The 17753-nt window shown below is 42.3% G+C and overlaps 1 protein-coding gene across 1 annotated transcript in view; it reads right to left on the reverse strand.

Annotated features, from left to right (window-relative positions):
• LOC139569991 (growth arrest-specific protein 7-like) overlaps nt 1-17753 on the reverse strand; it is a 121648-nt gene that overhangs the window by 18389 nt on the left and 85506 nt on the right. The window contains exon 9 of the mRNA XM_071391407.1: nt 16199-16277. Within this exon, the coding sequence (XP_071247508.1) occupies nt 16199-16277 (79 nt within the window). The remainder of the gene's footprint in view (nt 1-16198; nt 16278-17753) is intronic.

Consider the following 17753-nt stretch of genomic DNA (forward strand, 5'->3'; position numbering starts at 1 on the left):
ACACCCATCTAGTACCGGGTCGGACCCTCCTTTGCCTCCAGAACAGCCTGAATTCCTCGGGGCATTGAAACATTGCTCAATTGGTATCAAGGGACCTAACGTGTGCCAGGAAAACATTCCCCACACCATTACACCACTGCCACCAGCTTGTACCGTTGACACCAGGCAGGATAGGGCCATGGACTCTTGGCCCCATCCACTACTCAATTGTCCAGTGTTGGTGATCGTGTTGCCACTGGAGCCGCTTCTTCTTGTTTTAAGCTGATAGGAGTAGAACCCAGTCGTCTGCTGCAATAGCCCATCCGTGACAAGGACTGACGAGTTGTGCGTTACGAGATGCCGTTCTGCACACCACTGTTGTACTGCGCCGTTATTTCTTCTTCTTAGCTTACACGATTCTTGCCATTCTCCTTCGACCTCTCATCAACGAGCTGTTTTCAACCACAGGACCGCAGCTGACTGGATGTTATTTGTTTGTCGCACTATTCTCGGTAAACCCTAGACACTGTCGTGCGCTAAAAGCCCAGGAGACTGGCCATTTCTGAGGTACTGGAACCGGTGCGCCTGGCACTGACGATCGTACCACGCTCAAAGTTGCTTAGGTCACTCGTTTTGTCCATTCTAACATTCAATGGAATAGTAACTGAATGCCTCGATGCCTGTCTGCCTGCTTTATATAGCAAGCCACGTGACTCACTGTCTGTAGGAGTGGGTGGTGTACCTAATAAACGGAGTACAGTTACTTAAAGTGATTTTGTAGTCATAATTCAAACCAATAGTGTCACTGTGATCCTGTAGGAGGTCCACATTTGAGTTACATCAGCTTGATGTTTTTGTATTTGTTAGTGACAAAGACATGGTTGTTAAATTTCATTCAATTTCAGTCCTGTGGCCTTCATCAAGTTGAGTTCAACCAGGAGCTTCAGGCCACTTTGTTAAGATAAAACTAGACCCTCAAAATAGGCCTTATGATATATGTAATATATTGTCATATAGAGGTCGGCACACTGGGAAATATGCAAATGAAGCTTTGTGTTAAAACAGCACCCCAAAGGGAGTTACTGTAAAACTACAGGTATAATTTCCTTACACTGAGACGGTTTAAACGCGTCAGCACTAAGCAAAGGATTAATTTAACACTGAAAAGTGTGGACTCGTATAGACACTGGAACAGTGTTAAATGTAACACTCCATGTTGATTCAATACTGTAGAATTTGCTGTGTAAGGATAGCTATTGGAACAAAAACATGTAACTCCCATTAGATGTGTATACAAGAGATGATTTCTAGTAACAAAGTTGTCTCCTCTCTAAAACATAAAAGTAGGTTCATGTAGAGTTTGATTAGTGAGCTGCTTTGATTCTAATGAAGAGTGTCGGGCTGAGGACCAGGAGATTATTAACGGGAGGGTGAAAAACAGTCTATATGAATGATATGGGCAAATCAATCAATTAAGACAGCATGCAATTAATGAGGATTAAAGTTATTGCAGTTGCAAGAGGAAATATTACTAAATTACTCCAGAAACCTGATTGAACTGGATTGAATAGGACATTAGGTATTTTAGGTTAAAAAAGGTCTATGGAAGGGATAGAGGTCCATGAAGAATGTGTTCAAATCATTTAATCTCACCTAGATATTATCAAATTTCAATCAAATATATTTATAAAGCCCTTCTTACATCAGCTGATGTCACAAAGTGCTGTACAGAAACCCATCCGAAATATTAGACTCTTGTGCTGTCACTCATCTCTCTTCCACTCCTCATAACACTCTCCTCTAAACCTAAAAAGATTGCACTAAATAAACCACATCTGTGTGTCTGTCTCCAGAGAATAGAAACACGTGGTTTCCTCCACTCAGTCCATCTGGGTTCCTGGCTGGAACCTCTCTCTTCTTTATGACAGTAGACAGTAGACAGTAGTAGATATATCATAAGCAGTGGCGACCTGGCATTCAGGGCAGGTGGGGCAGAGCATGTTATTTTGGCTTTAATACGTGTCACATATCAGTTTGCAAACAATGACTTTTTTGTTGTTGTTGATATCCTTGAGTTAATAAAGCTGCATACAACCAGGCAGCTCCTAAATGCAGGTGTTTCAGCCTAGCTCAGTGCTTTCTGTGGTGGTGGGGCAAGCCAGCAGAAAATAGGAGCATTGCACCGTGATTGGCTCAGGGTCCTGTCACTCATGGGGACACTACGTCACCTGCCTTTAGTAAGGGTAGACATCAATAATGTGAGCCCTTTGGGTCCTGCCATAGACTTAGATTAGAAGTGCCCTTCTAAGAAGGCTCAAGGTCATTGGCCACAGATAAAATGACGTCAAATCACTCTGATTGGACTGTTCATATCAACATCAGACTTTCAAAATCTTAGCTAGCAGTCATCATCATGAATCAAGTCAACAATCTACTGGCAAATCCTTTTTAATCCTTGTCATATGAAGAGAAATAATAAAGAGATATTATAGATAAAACGTATCGGTGCTCATCGGCCATAAACATTACACAACAAGTTGGAAGTCCGTACACATCTTTTTTATTTTTATTTTTTTATTTTACCCCCTTTTCTCCCTAATTTTCGTGGTATCCAATCGCTAGTAATTACTATCTTGTCTCATCGCTACAACTCCCGTACGGGCTCGGGTGAGACGAAGGTCGAAAGTCATGCGTCCTCCGAAGCACAACCCAACCAAGCCGCACTGCTTCTTAACACAGCGCGCCTCCAACCCGGAAGCCAGCCGCACCAATGTGTCGGAGGAAACACCGTGCACCCGCCCCCCTTGGTTAGCGCGCACTGCGCCCGGCCCGCCACAGGAGTCGCTGGAGCGCGATGAGACAAGGATATCCCTACCGGCCAAACCCTCCCTAACCCGGACGACGCTAGGCCAATTGTGCGTCGCCCCACGGACCCCCCGGTCGCGGCCGGCTGCGACAGAGCCTGGGCGCGAACCCAGAGACTCTGGTGGCACAGCTAGCGCTGCGATGCAGTGCCCTAGACCACTGCGCCACCCGGGAGGCCCCGTCCGTACACATCTTGAGCATTTTCACTTTTGGATGAATTGCGTGCCCGTAGTGAACTGCCTCCTACTCTGTCCCAGATGCTAATGTATGCATATTATTACTACTATTGGATAGAAAACACTCTGATGTTTCTACAACTGTTTGAATGATGTCTGTGAGTATAACAGAACTCATATGGCAGGCAAAAACCTGAGAAAAAATCCAAACAGGAAGTGAGAATTCTGAGTCTGGTCGATGTTAAACTCATCGCCTATTCAATTCCCTGTAATATATGGATCTGTTTGCACTTCCTACGCCTTCCACAAGATGTCAACAGTTGGTAGAACGTTGAATGAAGTTTATACTGTGTTGTGGGACCGGATGAGAGGGGAATGAGTCAGTGGTCTGGCAGATTCTCATGATATCGCCTTGCATTCCATAACTTCTACAGACATGAAGGAATGCTCCGGTTGGAACGTTATTGGATATATATGATAACAACATCCTGAAGATTGATTCTCTACTTACTTTGACCAGTTTATTCGACTTGTAGTATAACTTTTTGAAATTTTCGTCCGACGTTTGCCTGCATCTGCGCGAGCGTTTGGACACGTGTACTACACATGCTAGCAAAAGTAGCTACTTGGACATAAGTAATGGACATTATCGAACAAAATAATGATTTATTGTGGAACTAGAATTCCTTGGAGAGCATTCTGATGAAGATGATCAAAGGTAAGGGAATTTTTATTTTTAATATTTATGATGTAATTTCGTATTTCTGTTGACTCCAACATGGCGGAGAAATGTTGTTAAATCTGTGCGCCGTCTCAGATTATTGCATGGTGTGCTTTTTACGTAAAGTTTTTTTGAAATCTGACACAGCAGTTGCATTAAGAACAAGTGTATCTTTAATTCTATGTAAAACATGTATCTTTCATCAAAGTTTATGATGAGTTTTTCTGTTATTTGACGTGGCTCTCTGCAATATCTCCGGATATTTTGGAGGCATTTCTGAACATGGCGCCAATGTAAACCGAGATTTGTGGATATAAATATGCACATTATCGAACAAAACATAAATGTATTGTGTAACATGATGTCCTATGAGTGTCATCTGATGAAGATCATCAAAGGTTAGTGATTAATGTTATCTCTATTTCTGCTTTATGTGACTACCATCTTTTTTGGGAAAATGGCTGTGTTTTTCTGTGGCTATGTATTGAGCTAACATAATCGTTTGGTGTGCTTTCCCTGTAAATCCTTTTTGAAATCAGACACGTTGGCTGGATTCACAACATGTGTAGCTTTAATTTGGTGTCTTTCATGTGTGATTTCATGAAAGATTGATTTTTATAGTAATATATTTGAATTTGGCGCGCTACATTTTTTCTGGCTTTTGGCCAAGTGGAACGCTACCGTCCCACATATCCCAGAGAGGGTAACAAGGTGGTATTCCACCGAGTACACAGACTTGGAGCTCGGAGCGACAAGACCAAGGGTCCCCGGCCAATCATTGCAAAATTTGAACACTACCAACAAAAGGAGCTGATCAAAAGCAGGGAAGGGAGCTTAACGTGACCAAATTCGTTCTCAATGACCAATTTCCAAGGGAGATAAACAAACGTCGTAAGAGACTGTATCCGGTACAAAGACAACAAAGGGAAGAAGGTAGGCGTGCTTTTATCATTGTGGACAAACTCTTTATAGATGGACAGCTATTCCCGAGACAGCTCCATAACACCGTGGCTGTACTAAACTCTACAGGGACTTCAGGTTACGAAAAAAAAAAAGTTATTATATGTTTACAACAAACAAGGGGAAGATATCAGAATAGGGGCATTGGGGAATAATAACATATTGTACGGAATACATTTGTATTGTAGTGGAGCCGTCTCTAGAGTAATGCAAGGTCTCTTTCATGATCATGTGAAACGTCAATCGCTATGGAAATGCTGGGATGTGTTTTTCAATTATGTTAAAGGTAATTATTATGCAACTATGATGGTGATACGATATTGATTACAATTATCATCATGAATATTAAGGCTATACACACTACATGTTACACACATAGACACTCAACCATGTAAATTGGCAGAGTTATTATTTATTTGGACATCACACATTATAGTCTTACTCTTATACAGACATAATACACACTCTCACTACATCACATCCAATATCATACACATCAACCTACTCAGATTTGCTACACACATAATATCTTGTCTCAATTTTATAACATGTGTGGCATTGGCTCACAGGCAAACAGGAAAGGGAATAAAACAAATATTGCTAGAACCTATTTCTTGAATTCTAAATATCAGAAAGTTCTAGTTTTGACCTTCATAATACCTCTGATGGCAGTAACTTTACAAGCACTAATTATGGTCAATTTAGACTGAGAATAGTATCTAGTTATGGTAAGGGGTGAAATAAGTATAGCCAGTTATAATTGTAATGGTTTAGCAGATTATAAAAAAAGAAGATCAGTCTTTACATGGCTAAAAGAAAAGGAATATAACATATACTGTTTACAGGAAATTCACTCTACATCCTTAGATGAAGTTGTGTAGAAAAAGGAATGGGGTGGTGAAATAATTTTCTGTCATGGACAAAGGAACTCAAAGGGTGTGATGATATTAATTAACAAAAATGTCAATCTGAATGTGCAAATAGTCAGGAATGATTCGCAAGGAAGGTGGATCCTTTTGAATATGAAAGTGGACGAAAAAGAGATTTGGCTCATTAATCTATATGGTCCAAATCAGGATGATCCACACTTCTTTGAAAAAATGTATACCAATTTATTGAACTTACAGGCAACAAATCATCTAATCATTATGGTAGGAGACTATAACACAGTGTTAAGTACATCAATGGACCGTTAGGTAATCACTCTACAAACTATCATCACCGTGCCCTTAAGGAAATCACAAATATTATGGACACATTAGAAATAGTGGATATTTGGAGACTAAAAAACCCAGACCTAGTGAGATATACATGGAGGAGACTTAATCAAGCTAGTCGTCTTGACTACTTTCTTGTCTCTTTCTCTCTTGCATCAAAGGTTAAAAAAGTTTTAATAGGAGACAGAATGCGATCAGATCATCATCTAATTGGCATTCACATAACTCTTATAGATTTTCCACGTGGACGGGGATATTGGAAATTTAATAAAAGTTTAACCTGTTTGGGCTGCAGGGGCAGTATTGAGTAGCTCTGATAAAAGGTGCCCATTTCAAACGGCCTCGTACTCAATTCTTGCTCTTACAATATGCATATTATTATTACTATTGGATAGAAAACACTCTCTAGTTTCTAAAACCGTTTGAATTATATCTGTGAGTAAAACAGAACTCATTTGGCAGCAAACTTCCTGACCAGGAAGTGGAAAGTCTGAAAACGATGCTCTGTTCTAGGGCCTGCCTATAAATGGGCATGATACGTATTAGTATACATGCACGTCATACACCTTCCACTAGATGTCAAGAGGCAGTGAGAGAAGAAATGGAGTGTTTTTCTTGGTCTGAGATGGAATAAATGCTCTTGGCATGACGTGTCACCCATTTCCTGTTTTCTGGAACGCGCGAGAAGGGACCTGGTATTGCCTTCTGTAAAGCTGTCGTTATAGATGGCTACTATCTCCGGCTTTGATTTTATTTGATAAATGTGACAATATCATCGTAAAGTATGTTTTTTTCAATATAGTTTTATTAGATTATTGAAATTTATTCGGGACGTTAGGCGTGTTGCGTTGTGTGCCTTTGTTCAGGAAGGAGAGCTTCGCGCCACTTGGCTAGTGTGCTTGCTAATTCAAGAGGGAAAAAGGACGTTCTAAAACCAAACAACGATTGTTCTGGACAAAGGACCCCTTGTACAACATTCTGATGGAAGCTCATCAAAAGTAGGACCCATTTTATGATGCTATTTCATATATCTGTCGAACATGTTGTACTAGTAGTTTGCGCCCAGATTTTGGGCACTCTCTCGCTATAACTAAGCTGGATGTCGTAATGAAGTTATTTTTAGAATTCTAACACTGCGATTGCATTAGGAACTAGTGTATCTATCATTTCCTATACAACATGTATTTTTTAGTAACGTTTATGTATAGTTATTTGGTCAGAATATGTGAGTGGCAGAAAAATATCCGGACGTTGTGGGAAAAAGATGCTACGTTAGCACAATGTATAACCACTGATTTCAGCTCTAAATATGCACTTTTTCGAACTAAACATAAGTGTATGTATAACCTGATGTTATAGGACTATCATCTGATGAAGCTTATCAAGGTTAGTCAAAAATTATATATCTTTTGCTGGTTTGTTACGATCGCTAACTTTCGCTGCTGGTAAATGGCTTGTGTTTCTGGCTATTGTGGTAAGCTAATATAATGCTATATTGTGTTTTCGCTGTAAAACACTTAATAAATCGGAAATATTGGCTGGAATCACAAGATGCCTGTCTTTCATTTGCTGTACACCATGTATTTTTCAGAAATGTTTTATGATGAGTATTTAGGTATTTGACGTTGGTGTCTGTAATTACTCTGGCTGCTTCGGTGCTATTTCTGACGGTAGCTGTGATGGTAGCTGCAATGTAAAACTGATTTATAGCTCAAATATGCACATTTTTCGAACAAAACATAGATTTATTGAATAACATGTTATAAGACTGTCATCTGATGAAGTTGTTTCTTGGTTAGTTTGGTTGGTTCTTGGTTAGTTAGGTTGGTTTTGTGCATGCTACCTGTGCTGTGAAAAATGTCTGTCCTTTTTTGTATTTGGTGGTGAGCTAACATAAATTTACGTGGTGTTTTCGCTGTAAAACATTTTAAAAATCGGACATGTTGGCTGGATTCACAAGATGTTTATCTTTCAAATGCTGTATTGGACTTGTTAATGTGTGAAAGTTAAATATTTCTAAAAAATATATTTTGAATTTTGCGCCCTGCACTTGAGCTGGCTGTTGTCATAAGTGTACCGACGTCGCGCTTGCAGCCAGAAGAAGTTAATGGAGGACAACTTGTTTTTTAACTAAGATAAAATAATTTATAACTGTCACGACTTCCGCCGAAGTCGGTCCCTCTCCTTGTTCGGGCGGCGTTCGGTGGTCGACGTCACCGGCCTTCTAGCCATCGCCGATCCACTTTTCATTTTCCATTTGTTTTGTCTTTGTCTTACACACCTGGTTTCAATCCCCCAATTACCTGTTCATTATTTAACCCTCTGTTCCCCCATGTTTGTTTGTGAGTGATTATTTCTATGTAGGAAGGTCCGTTATTGTGGGCTCTGTTTTTGTATTGCATTTTATTATATGTTGAGTAAAATACGTTTATTTACTCATATCTGCTGTCCTGCGCCTCACTCCTATACACCAGCTACACATAGACCTCCTGAAAATAACTGCATTTTTCCAGTTCAGCAAATCCCCTTATTTATTTTATTTTATTTTTATTTCACCTTTATTTAACCAGGTAGGCTAGTTGAGAACAAGTTCTCATTTGCAACTGCGACCTGGCCAAGATAAAGCATAGCAGTGTGAACAGACAACACAGAGTTACACATGGAGTAAACAATAAACAAGTCAATAACATGGTAGAAAAAAGAGAATCTATATACAATGTGTGCAAAAGGCATGAGGTAGGCAATAAATCGAATAATTACAATTTAGCAGATTAACACTGGAGTGATAAATCATCAGATGATCATGTGCAAGAAGAGATACTGGTGTGCAAAAGAGCAGAAAAGTAAATAAATAAAAGCAGTATGGGGGGTGAGGTAGGTAAATTGGGTGGGTAGTTTACAGATGGACTATGTACAGCTGCAGCGATCGGTTAGCTGCTCGGATAGCAGATTTTTAAAGTTGTTGAGGGAGATAAAAGTCTCCAACTTCAGAGATTTTTGCAATTCGTTCCAGTCGCAGGCAGCAGAGAACTGGAAGGAAAGGCGTCCAAATGAGGTTTTAGCTTTAGGGATGATCAGTGAGATACACCTGCTGGAGCGCGTGCTGCGGGTGGGTGTAGCCATCGTGACCAGTGAACTGAGATAAGGCGGCACTTTACCTAGCATAGCCTTGTAGATGACCTGGAGCCAGTGGGTCTGACGACGAACATGTAGCGAGGGCCAGCCGACTAGGGCATACAGGTCGCAGTGGTGGGTCGTATAAGGTGCTTTAGTAACAAAACGAATGGCACTGTGATAAACTGCATCCAGTTTGCTGAGTAGAGTGTTGGAAGCTATTTTGTAGATGACATCGCCGAAGTCGAGGATCGGTAGGATAGTCAGTTTTACTAGGGTAAGTTTGGCGGCGTGAGTGAAGGAGGCTTTGTTGCGGAATAGAAAGCCGATTCTTGATTTGATTTTGGATTGGAGATGTTTGATATGAGTCTGGAAGGAGAGTTTGCAGTCTAGCCAGACACCTAGGTACTTATAGATGTCCACATATTCTAGGTCGGAACCGTCCAGGGTGGTGATGCTAGTCGGGCGTGCGGGTGCAGGCAGCGAACGGTTGAAAAGCATGCATTTGGTTTTACTAGCGTTTAAGAGCAGTTGGAGGCCACGGAAGGAGTGTTGTATGGCATTGAAGCTCGTTTGGAGGTTAGATAGCACAGTGTCCAAGGAAGGGCCGGAAGTATATAGAATGGTGTCGTCTGCGTAGAGGTGGATCAGGGAATCGCCCGCAGCAAGAGCAACATCATTGATGTATACAGAGAAAAGAGTCGGCCCGAGAATTGAACCCTGTGGTACCCCCATAGAGACTGCCAGAGGACCGGACAACATGCCCTCCGATTTGACACACTGAACTCTGTCTGCAAAGTAGTTGGTGAACCAGGCAAGGCAGTCATTAGAAAAACCGAGGCTACTGAGTCTGCCGATAAGAATATGGTGATTGACAGAGTCGAAAGCCTTGGCCAGGTCGATGAAGACGGCTGCACAGTAATGTCTTTTATCGATGGCGGTTATGATATCGTTTAGTACCTTGAGCGTGGCTGAGGTGCACCCGTGACCGGCTCGGAAACCGGATTGCACAGCGGAGAAGGTACGGTGGGATTCGAGATGGTCAGTGATCTGTTTGTTGACTTGGCTTTCGAAGACCTTAGATAGGCAGGGCAGGATGGATATAGGTCTGTAACAGTTTGGGTCCAGGGTGTCTCCCCCTTTGAAGAGGGGGATGACCGCGGCAGCTTTCCAATCCTTGGGGGATCTCAGATGATACGAAGGAGAGGTTGAACAGGCTGGTAATAGGGGGTGCGACAATGGCGGCGGCCAGTTTCAGAAATAGGGGGTCCAGATTGTCAAGCCCAGCTGATTTGTAAGGGTCCAGGTTTTCCAGCTCTTTCAGAACATCTGCTATCTGGATTTGGGTAAAGGAGAAGCTGGGGAGGCTTGGGCGAGTAGCAGCGGGGGGGGGCGGGGCTGTTGGCCAAGGTTGGAGTCGCCAGGAGGAAGGCATGGCCAGCCATTGAGAAATGCTTGTTGAAGTCTTCGATTATCACGGATTTATCGGTGGTGACCGTGTTACCTAGCCTCAGTGCAGTGGGCAGCTGGGAGGAGGTGCTCTTGTTCTCCATGGACTTTACAGTATCCCAGAACTTTTTGGAGTTAGAGCTACAGGATGCGAATTTCTGCTTGAAAAAGCTGGCCTTTGCTTTCCTGACTGACTGCGTGTATTGGTTCCTGACTTCCCTGAACAGTTGCATATCGCGGGGGCTCTTCGATGCTATTGCAGTTCGCCACAGGATGTTTTTGTGCTGGTCGAGGGCAGTCAGGTCTGGAGTGAACCAAGGGCTATATCTGTTCTTGGTTCTGCATTTTTTGAACGGAGCATGCTTGTCTAATATGGTGAGGAAGTAACATTTAAAGAATGACCAGGCATCCTCAACTGACGGGATGAGGTCAATATCCTTCCAGGGTACCCGGGCCAGGTCGATTAGAAAGGCCTGCTCGCAGAAGTGTTTTAGGGAGCGTTTGACAGTGATGAGGGGTGGTCGTTTGACCGCGGACCCGTGGCGGATACAGGCAATGAGGCAGTGATCGCTGAGATCTTGATTGAAGACAGCAGAGGTGTATTTGGAGGGCAGGTTGGTCAGGATAATGTCTATTAGGGTGCCCATGTTTACGGATTTAGGGTTGTACCTGGTGGGTTCCTTGATGATTTGTGTGAGATTGAGGGCATCAAGCTTGGATTGTAGGACTGCCGGGGTGTTAAGCATATCCCAGTTTAGGTCACCTAACAGAACAAACTCTGAAGCTAGATGGGGAGCGATCAATTCACAGATGGTGTCCAGGGCACAGCTGGGAGCTGAGGGGGGTCGGTAGCAGGCGGCAACAGTGAGAGACTTATTTCTGGAGAGATTAATTTTTAAAATTAGAAGTTCGAACTGTTTGGGCATAGACCTGGAAAGTATGACAGAACTTTGCAGGCTATCTCTGCAGTAGATTGCAACTCCTCCCCCTTTGGCAGTTCTATCTTGACGGAAAGTGTTATAGTTGGGTATGGAAATCTCAGAATTATTGGTGGCCTTCCTAAGCCAGGATTCGGACACGGCAAGGACATCAGGATTGGCAGAGTGTGCTAAAGCGGTGAGTAAGGCAAACTTAGGGAGGAGGCTTCTGATGTTGACATGCATGAGGCCAAGGCTTTTTCGATCACAGAAGTCAACAAATGAGGGTGACTGGGGACATGCAGGGCCTGGGTTTACCTCCACATCACCCGAGGAACAGAGGAGTAGTAGGATGAGGGTGCGGCTAAAGGCTATCAAAACTGGTCGCCTAGAGCGTTGGGGACAAAGAATAAAAGGAGCAGATTTATGGGCGTGGTAGAATAGATTCTGGGCATAATGTGCAGACAGGGGTATGGAGGGGCGCGGGTACAGCGGAGGCAAGCCCAGGCACTGGGTGATGATAAGAGAGGTTGTATCTCTGGACATGCTGGTCTCAATGGGTGAGGTCACCGCATGTGTGGGGGGTGGGACAAAGGGGGTATCAGAGGTACGGAGAGTGGAACTACAGGGTCCATTGCAAACCAAAACAATGATAATGAAAACTAGCCTGAACAACAGTATGCAAGGCATATTGATATTTGAGAGAGACATACAATAAGGCATAAAGTGATTGCAGGTCTTGATTGGGAGAGCTAGCTAAAACAACAGGTAAGATAACAGCAGCAATAACAGGGTGCTAGTCTAACACAGCAACAACAGGTAAAAATGGCGACGACTAGGCAGAGAGGGTCGGATTAACTACACACAGATCCTGAGTTAAAGCACAGAGCCGACAGATAAAACACAAATAAACAGAATGGAGTACCGTGAATTAATGGACAGTCAAGCATGCATCAGCTATGTAGCCAAGTGATCATAGTGTCCAGGGGGCAGCCGTAGATGGAGCAGGGAGGCCTCCACTAAGCTAGCACGCGGCGTTTAAAGTTAGTAGCCCGGGGGGTGGTCTGCTCAGACGGAGGGGGTCTGCTCAGACGTGGTCGTGTCGACAGAGAATCCAGAGAATCCAAGCCGAATGGCGAAAGAGAGGTTGTGAATTGTAGAATTGTGTTTGCTAACTGGTGCTAGCTTCGTGGCAGTGGCGCTAACTGCGCTAGCTGCAAGCTAGCTGTGAGGATCAGAAGTAGTGGCTCAGGGATTACGGCAGGAATCCGGCGTTGTTGTCGAGAGACAGTCCGATGCTGGTAAATTGGTGAGTAATATCCAGGCTAATAACAGGGCTGGTGTCTGTGCAGAAGGTAAAAGCTACTAGCAGCGGCAAAAAAATGGCTAAATTAGCTTGTAGCTGATTTAGACCAGTTGTGATGGATTGGCAGGGCTCTGTGTCGGCAAAAAAAAGGTCCAGTCCAATTGGCAAAAGAGGTATTGTAGCCAATTGTTGTTGTTTGGAATACCTTTAAATGTACCTTCAGGGGTCATTCAATTCAATATTCATCAATAATAAAAAAGCAGTTTCTGGCTAAAGAAACAAGACTAACAAGGGATATCCATGAACTAATAGTACAGGTAGATAGCAATAAAAACGATACTACAGAGATACAAAATAAGTTACAGGAAAAACTAAAAGAACTTGAGGAACTTATTCAAGAACGATCTAATGTAATCTATTACAAAAATAAAGCAAACTGGATGGAATATGGAGTTAAAAGAGGAAGTTAATTATTTTAGGCATATGTTCTCTTTTCCGTCTCATCCTTTCCCACTGAATGAAGATTATGGTAAGGAATTCTTTCCAAGTAATATAAAAATTTGAGAATTAACAAATGTACAGAAAGATCAGTGCGAAGGCCAAATTACAGAGGAATAACTTTTTGAGGCAATTATATCCTTTCAGTCTGGAAAAACCCCAGGGCTTGATGGCCTACCAGTAGAGGTATATCAAGTATTTTTTGATATACTAAAAGCTACATTGTTAGATTGTTTTAACCACTCCTATAGAAATGGTAGTCTGTCAGGTACTCAGCAGGAAGGTCTGATTTCTCTATTATTAAAACAAGACCCAGATGGCAAATATAAAGACCCAGTCTATCTAAAAAAACTGGAGGCCCCTTACACTTCAATGTTGTGATGCAAAAATACTAGCAAAATGCTTAGCACTCAGAATTAAAAGGGTTTTACCAGGTATTGTTCATCCTGATCAGACAGGTTTTTTACATGGATGATACATTGGAGACAATATACGACAACTACTAGAAATAATAGAAAATCATGAAACATATAAGAAGCCAGGAATGGTATTTATAGCGGATTTTGAAAAGGCATTTGATAAAGTAAGACTGGATTTTATTTACAAATGCCTGGATTTTTTCAATTCCGGTAATTCTCTTATAAAATGGGTAAAAGAAATGTATAGCAACCCCAGGTGTAAAATAGTAAATAACGGCTACTTCTCAGAGAGTTTTGAATTGTCAAGAGGGGTTAAACAAGGGTGTCCGCTGTCACCATATCTATCCATTATGGCCATCGAAATGCTAGCTATTAAAATCAGATCCAATAACCACATTAGAGGATTAGAAATCCAAGGCTTAAAAACAAAGGTGTCCATGTATGCCGATGACTCAAGGTTTATATTAAGTCCGCAAGCTAGATCCCTGCAATGTCTCATTGAAGATCTAGATAACTTTTCTGTACTCTCTGGACTAAAACCTAATTATGATAAGTGTACAATATTACGTATTGGATCCTTAAAAAAGGTTGTTGGTGCATTGGGGGGTTCTTCGGGGTGGGGGTTCATTTTGTTGGTTGTTGGTGCATTGGGGGGTTCTTCGGGGTGGGGGTTCATTCTGTTGGTTGTTGGTGCATTGGGGGGTTCTTGGGGGAATGGAATGAATTGTATTTTTTATTTTTCTTCCTGGGGGGCTGTGGGAGGGGTCTCGAATGGTTGAGGGACAGCTATTGGGGAACTGTGGGGGGATCTTGGAGGGTTCGGTTTCACGTTTTTTGCCCTGGTGGTAGATCGATCAACATGCCCTTGAGCAGGGCATTGACCCTGGATGCTTCTGTGTGTCGCTCTGAATGGGAATCTGTTGGATGACTGATATGATGTCGTTGTTGAGTGGCTTCACTGCAAGTATACTGTATGATTCGAATATTCAATAAACTTATCGCTGTGCCACGGAGATTTGATTAAGAAGACACATTTCAGTTGAATTCATTCAGTTGGACAACTGACTAGGTATCCGCCTTTCCCTTTCCCTAAATCAGTAGAGGGAAAAAAAGTGAATATCTGATAATTAGACATTGTTATCTATTACTGACCAGCAGATGTCACTAATGTATATTGTGAACGAATAAAGAAGCTCAGAGTAATTAACCTATTTTCAAGACAACTGATTGGAAAGCCTCAATGCTTCAGGAAGCGTAGTTTCCCCATCACTACTGGTTTACAGGCCACGTCAGGCCTGCAAATCACATTATGCTGGCTTGCAACGTGATGTTTAATTCCTATTGAAATCCAGCCGGAGTTAGGATATCCAACAAGTGGAATTGTTGATCACCTGCAACATGCATTCAGAATGAGTGCTAGGGCAGGGAAGACTGAATACTGAGACAACTTCAATCATCTAACCTGGAACAACTATCTCAGTAACGGGTGCAATAGATCCAATTACTAACAGATTGGATTAGTTTATTAAGAAATCTGAATGTTATTTATCTTTGTTTAGCATCAAATGTATCAACCAATCAATGTACATGCAAAAACACAGATACTGTATTACAGTAAAAGCACTGGTGGGAAAAGTACCCAATTGTCATACTTGAGTAAAAGAAAAGATAGAAATAATAGAAAATGACTCAAGTAAAAGTGACCTAGTAAAATAGTACTTGAGTAAAAGTCTAAAAGCATTTGGTTTTAAATATACGTAAGTATCAAAAGTAAATGTAATTGCTAAAATGTACTTAAGTACTGAAAATAAATAAATCATTTCAAATTCCCTATATTAAACAACATTTTATTTTTATTTTTTATTTACGGATAACCAGGGGCACACTCCAACACAGACAAAATTTACAAACAAAGCATGTGTGTTTAGTGAGTCTGCCAGATCAGAGGCAGTAGAGATGACCAGGGATGTTCGTTTGATACGTGAGTGAATTGGACCATTTTCCTGGCATGCTAGCCATTCAAAATGTAACATACTTTTGAGTGTCAGGGAAGATGTATGGAGTAAAAAGTACATAAGTGTCTTTAGGAATGTAGTGAAGTAAAAGTAAAAGTTGTCAAAAATATAAATAGTAAAATTAAGTACAGATACCCCCAGAAACGACTTAATAAGTAGTACTTTCAAGTATTTTTACTTACGTGCTTTACACCACTGAATAAAATAAACAATTTGGGAAAATCTCCCTGCAATAGAGCATGCCGGGAAATATTATATGTGGTTCTATGTAGAACTCTTCCTGGCTTCCAAAGAATCATCAAAGAACCCCTTCTTCTTAAAATGATTCTTAGAATGTTAAAGGTTCTAGGTAGAACCCTTTGCCTTACAAACTGATCAAAACAGTTCTTGGTAGAACCCTATCCCTCTGCAAATAACCCTTTTGGAAGCATTTTTTCTAAGAGTGTACACAACAAATTACATGGAATATAATTGCATTCTGAAGTGTAAAGTGTTTTCCTTTGAGTAAAGAATACAGTCCAGTGTGTTACATTTGAGTAAAGTGTAACATAATGTGTTCTACCTTAGAGGAGAACTTGAGGTGAACCTCGGCCTCGTCAGCCAGACTCTTCTTTAGCTGAGCCCAGGCTTCCCCAAGAGTACTAAGGAGAGAGATAAGAAATGACACTATCACTATATGACACCACAGAGTACTGAGGACAGAGACAACACACCACGTTAGACCACAGAGACAACACACCCTGTTAGACCACAGAGACAACACACCACATTAGACCACAGAGACAACACACCGCGTTAGACCACAGAGACAACACACCACGTTAGACCACAGAGACAACACACCACGTTAGACCACAGAGACAACACACCGTGTTAGACCACAGAGACAACACACCGCGTTAGACCACAGAGACAACACACCCTGTTAGATCAGAGAGACAACACATCCGGTTAGACCACAGAGACAACACACCGTGTTAGACCACAGAGACAACACACCACGTTAGACCACAGAGACAACACACCACGTTAGACCACAGAGACAACACACCACGTTAGATCAGAGACAACACACCACGTTAGACCACAGAGACAACACACCCTGTTAGACCACAGAGACAACACACCGCGTTAGATCAGAGAGACAACACACCACGTTAGACCACAGAGACAACACACCACGTTAGACCACAGAGACAACACACCACGTTAGACCACAGAGACAACACACCACGTTAGACCACAGAGACAACACACCGTGTTAGACCACAGAGACAACACACCACGTTAGATCAGAGAGACAACACACCGTGTTAGACCACAGAGACAACACACCGTGTTAGACCACAGAGACAACACACCGTGTTAGACCACAGAGACAACACACCCTGTTAGATCAGAGAGACAACACACCACGTTAGACCACAGAGACAACACACCACGTTAGACCACAGAGACAACACACCACGTTAGACCACAGAGACAACACACCATGTTAGATCAGAGACAACACACCACGTTAGACCACAGAGACAACACACCCTGTTAGACCACAGAGACAACACACCGCGTTAGATCAGAGAGACAACACACCGCGTTAGACCACAGAGACAACACACCACATTAGACCACAGAGACAACACACCACGTTAGACCACAGAGACAACACACCACGTTAGACCACAGAGACAACACACCCTGTTAGACCACAGAGACAACACACCACGTTAGACCACAGAGACAACACACCACGTTAGACCACAGAGACAACACACCCTGTTAGACCACAGAGACAACACACCACGTTAGACCACAGAGACAACACACCACGTTAGACCACAGAGACAACACACCACGTTAGACCACAGAGACAACACACCATGTTAGATCAGAGACAACACACCACGTTAGACCACAGAGACAACACACCCTGTTAGACCACAGAGACAACACACCACGTTAGACCACAGAGACAACACACCACGTTAGACCACAGAGACAACACACCCTGTTAGACCACAGAGACAACACACCACGTTAGACCACAGAGACAACACACCACGTTAGACCACAGAGACAACACACCACGTTAGACCACAGAGACAACACACCACGTT

This window comes from Salvelinus alpinus, chromosome 3 (assembly GCF_045679555.1).
Source record: "Salvelinus alpinus chromosome 3, SLU_Salpinus.1, whole genome shotgun sequence".
In the NCBI taxonomy this organism is placed as follows: domain Eukaryota; kingdom Metazoa; phylum Chordata; class Actinopteri; order Salmoniformes; family Salmonidae; genus Salvelinus; species Salvelinus alpinus.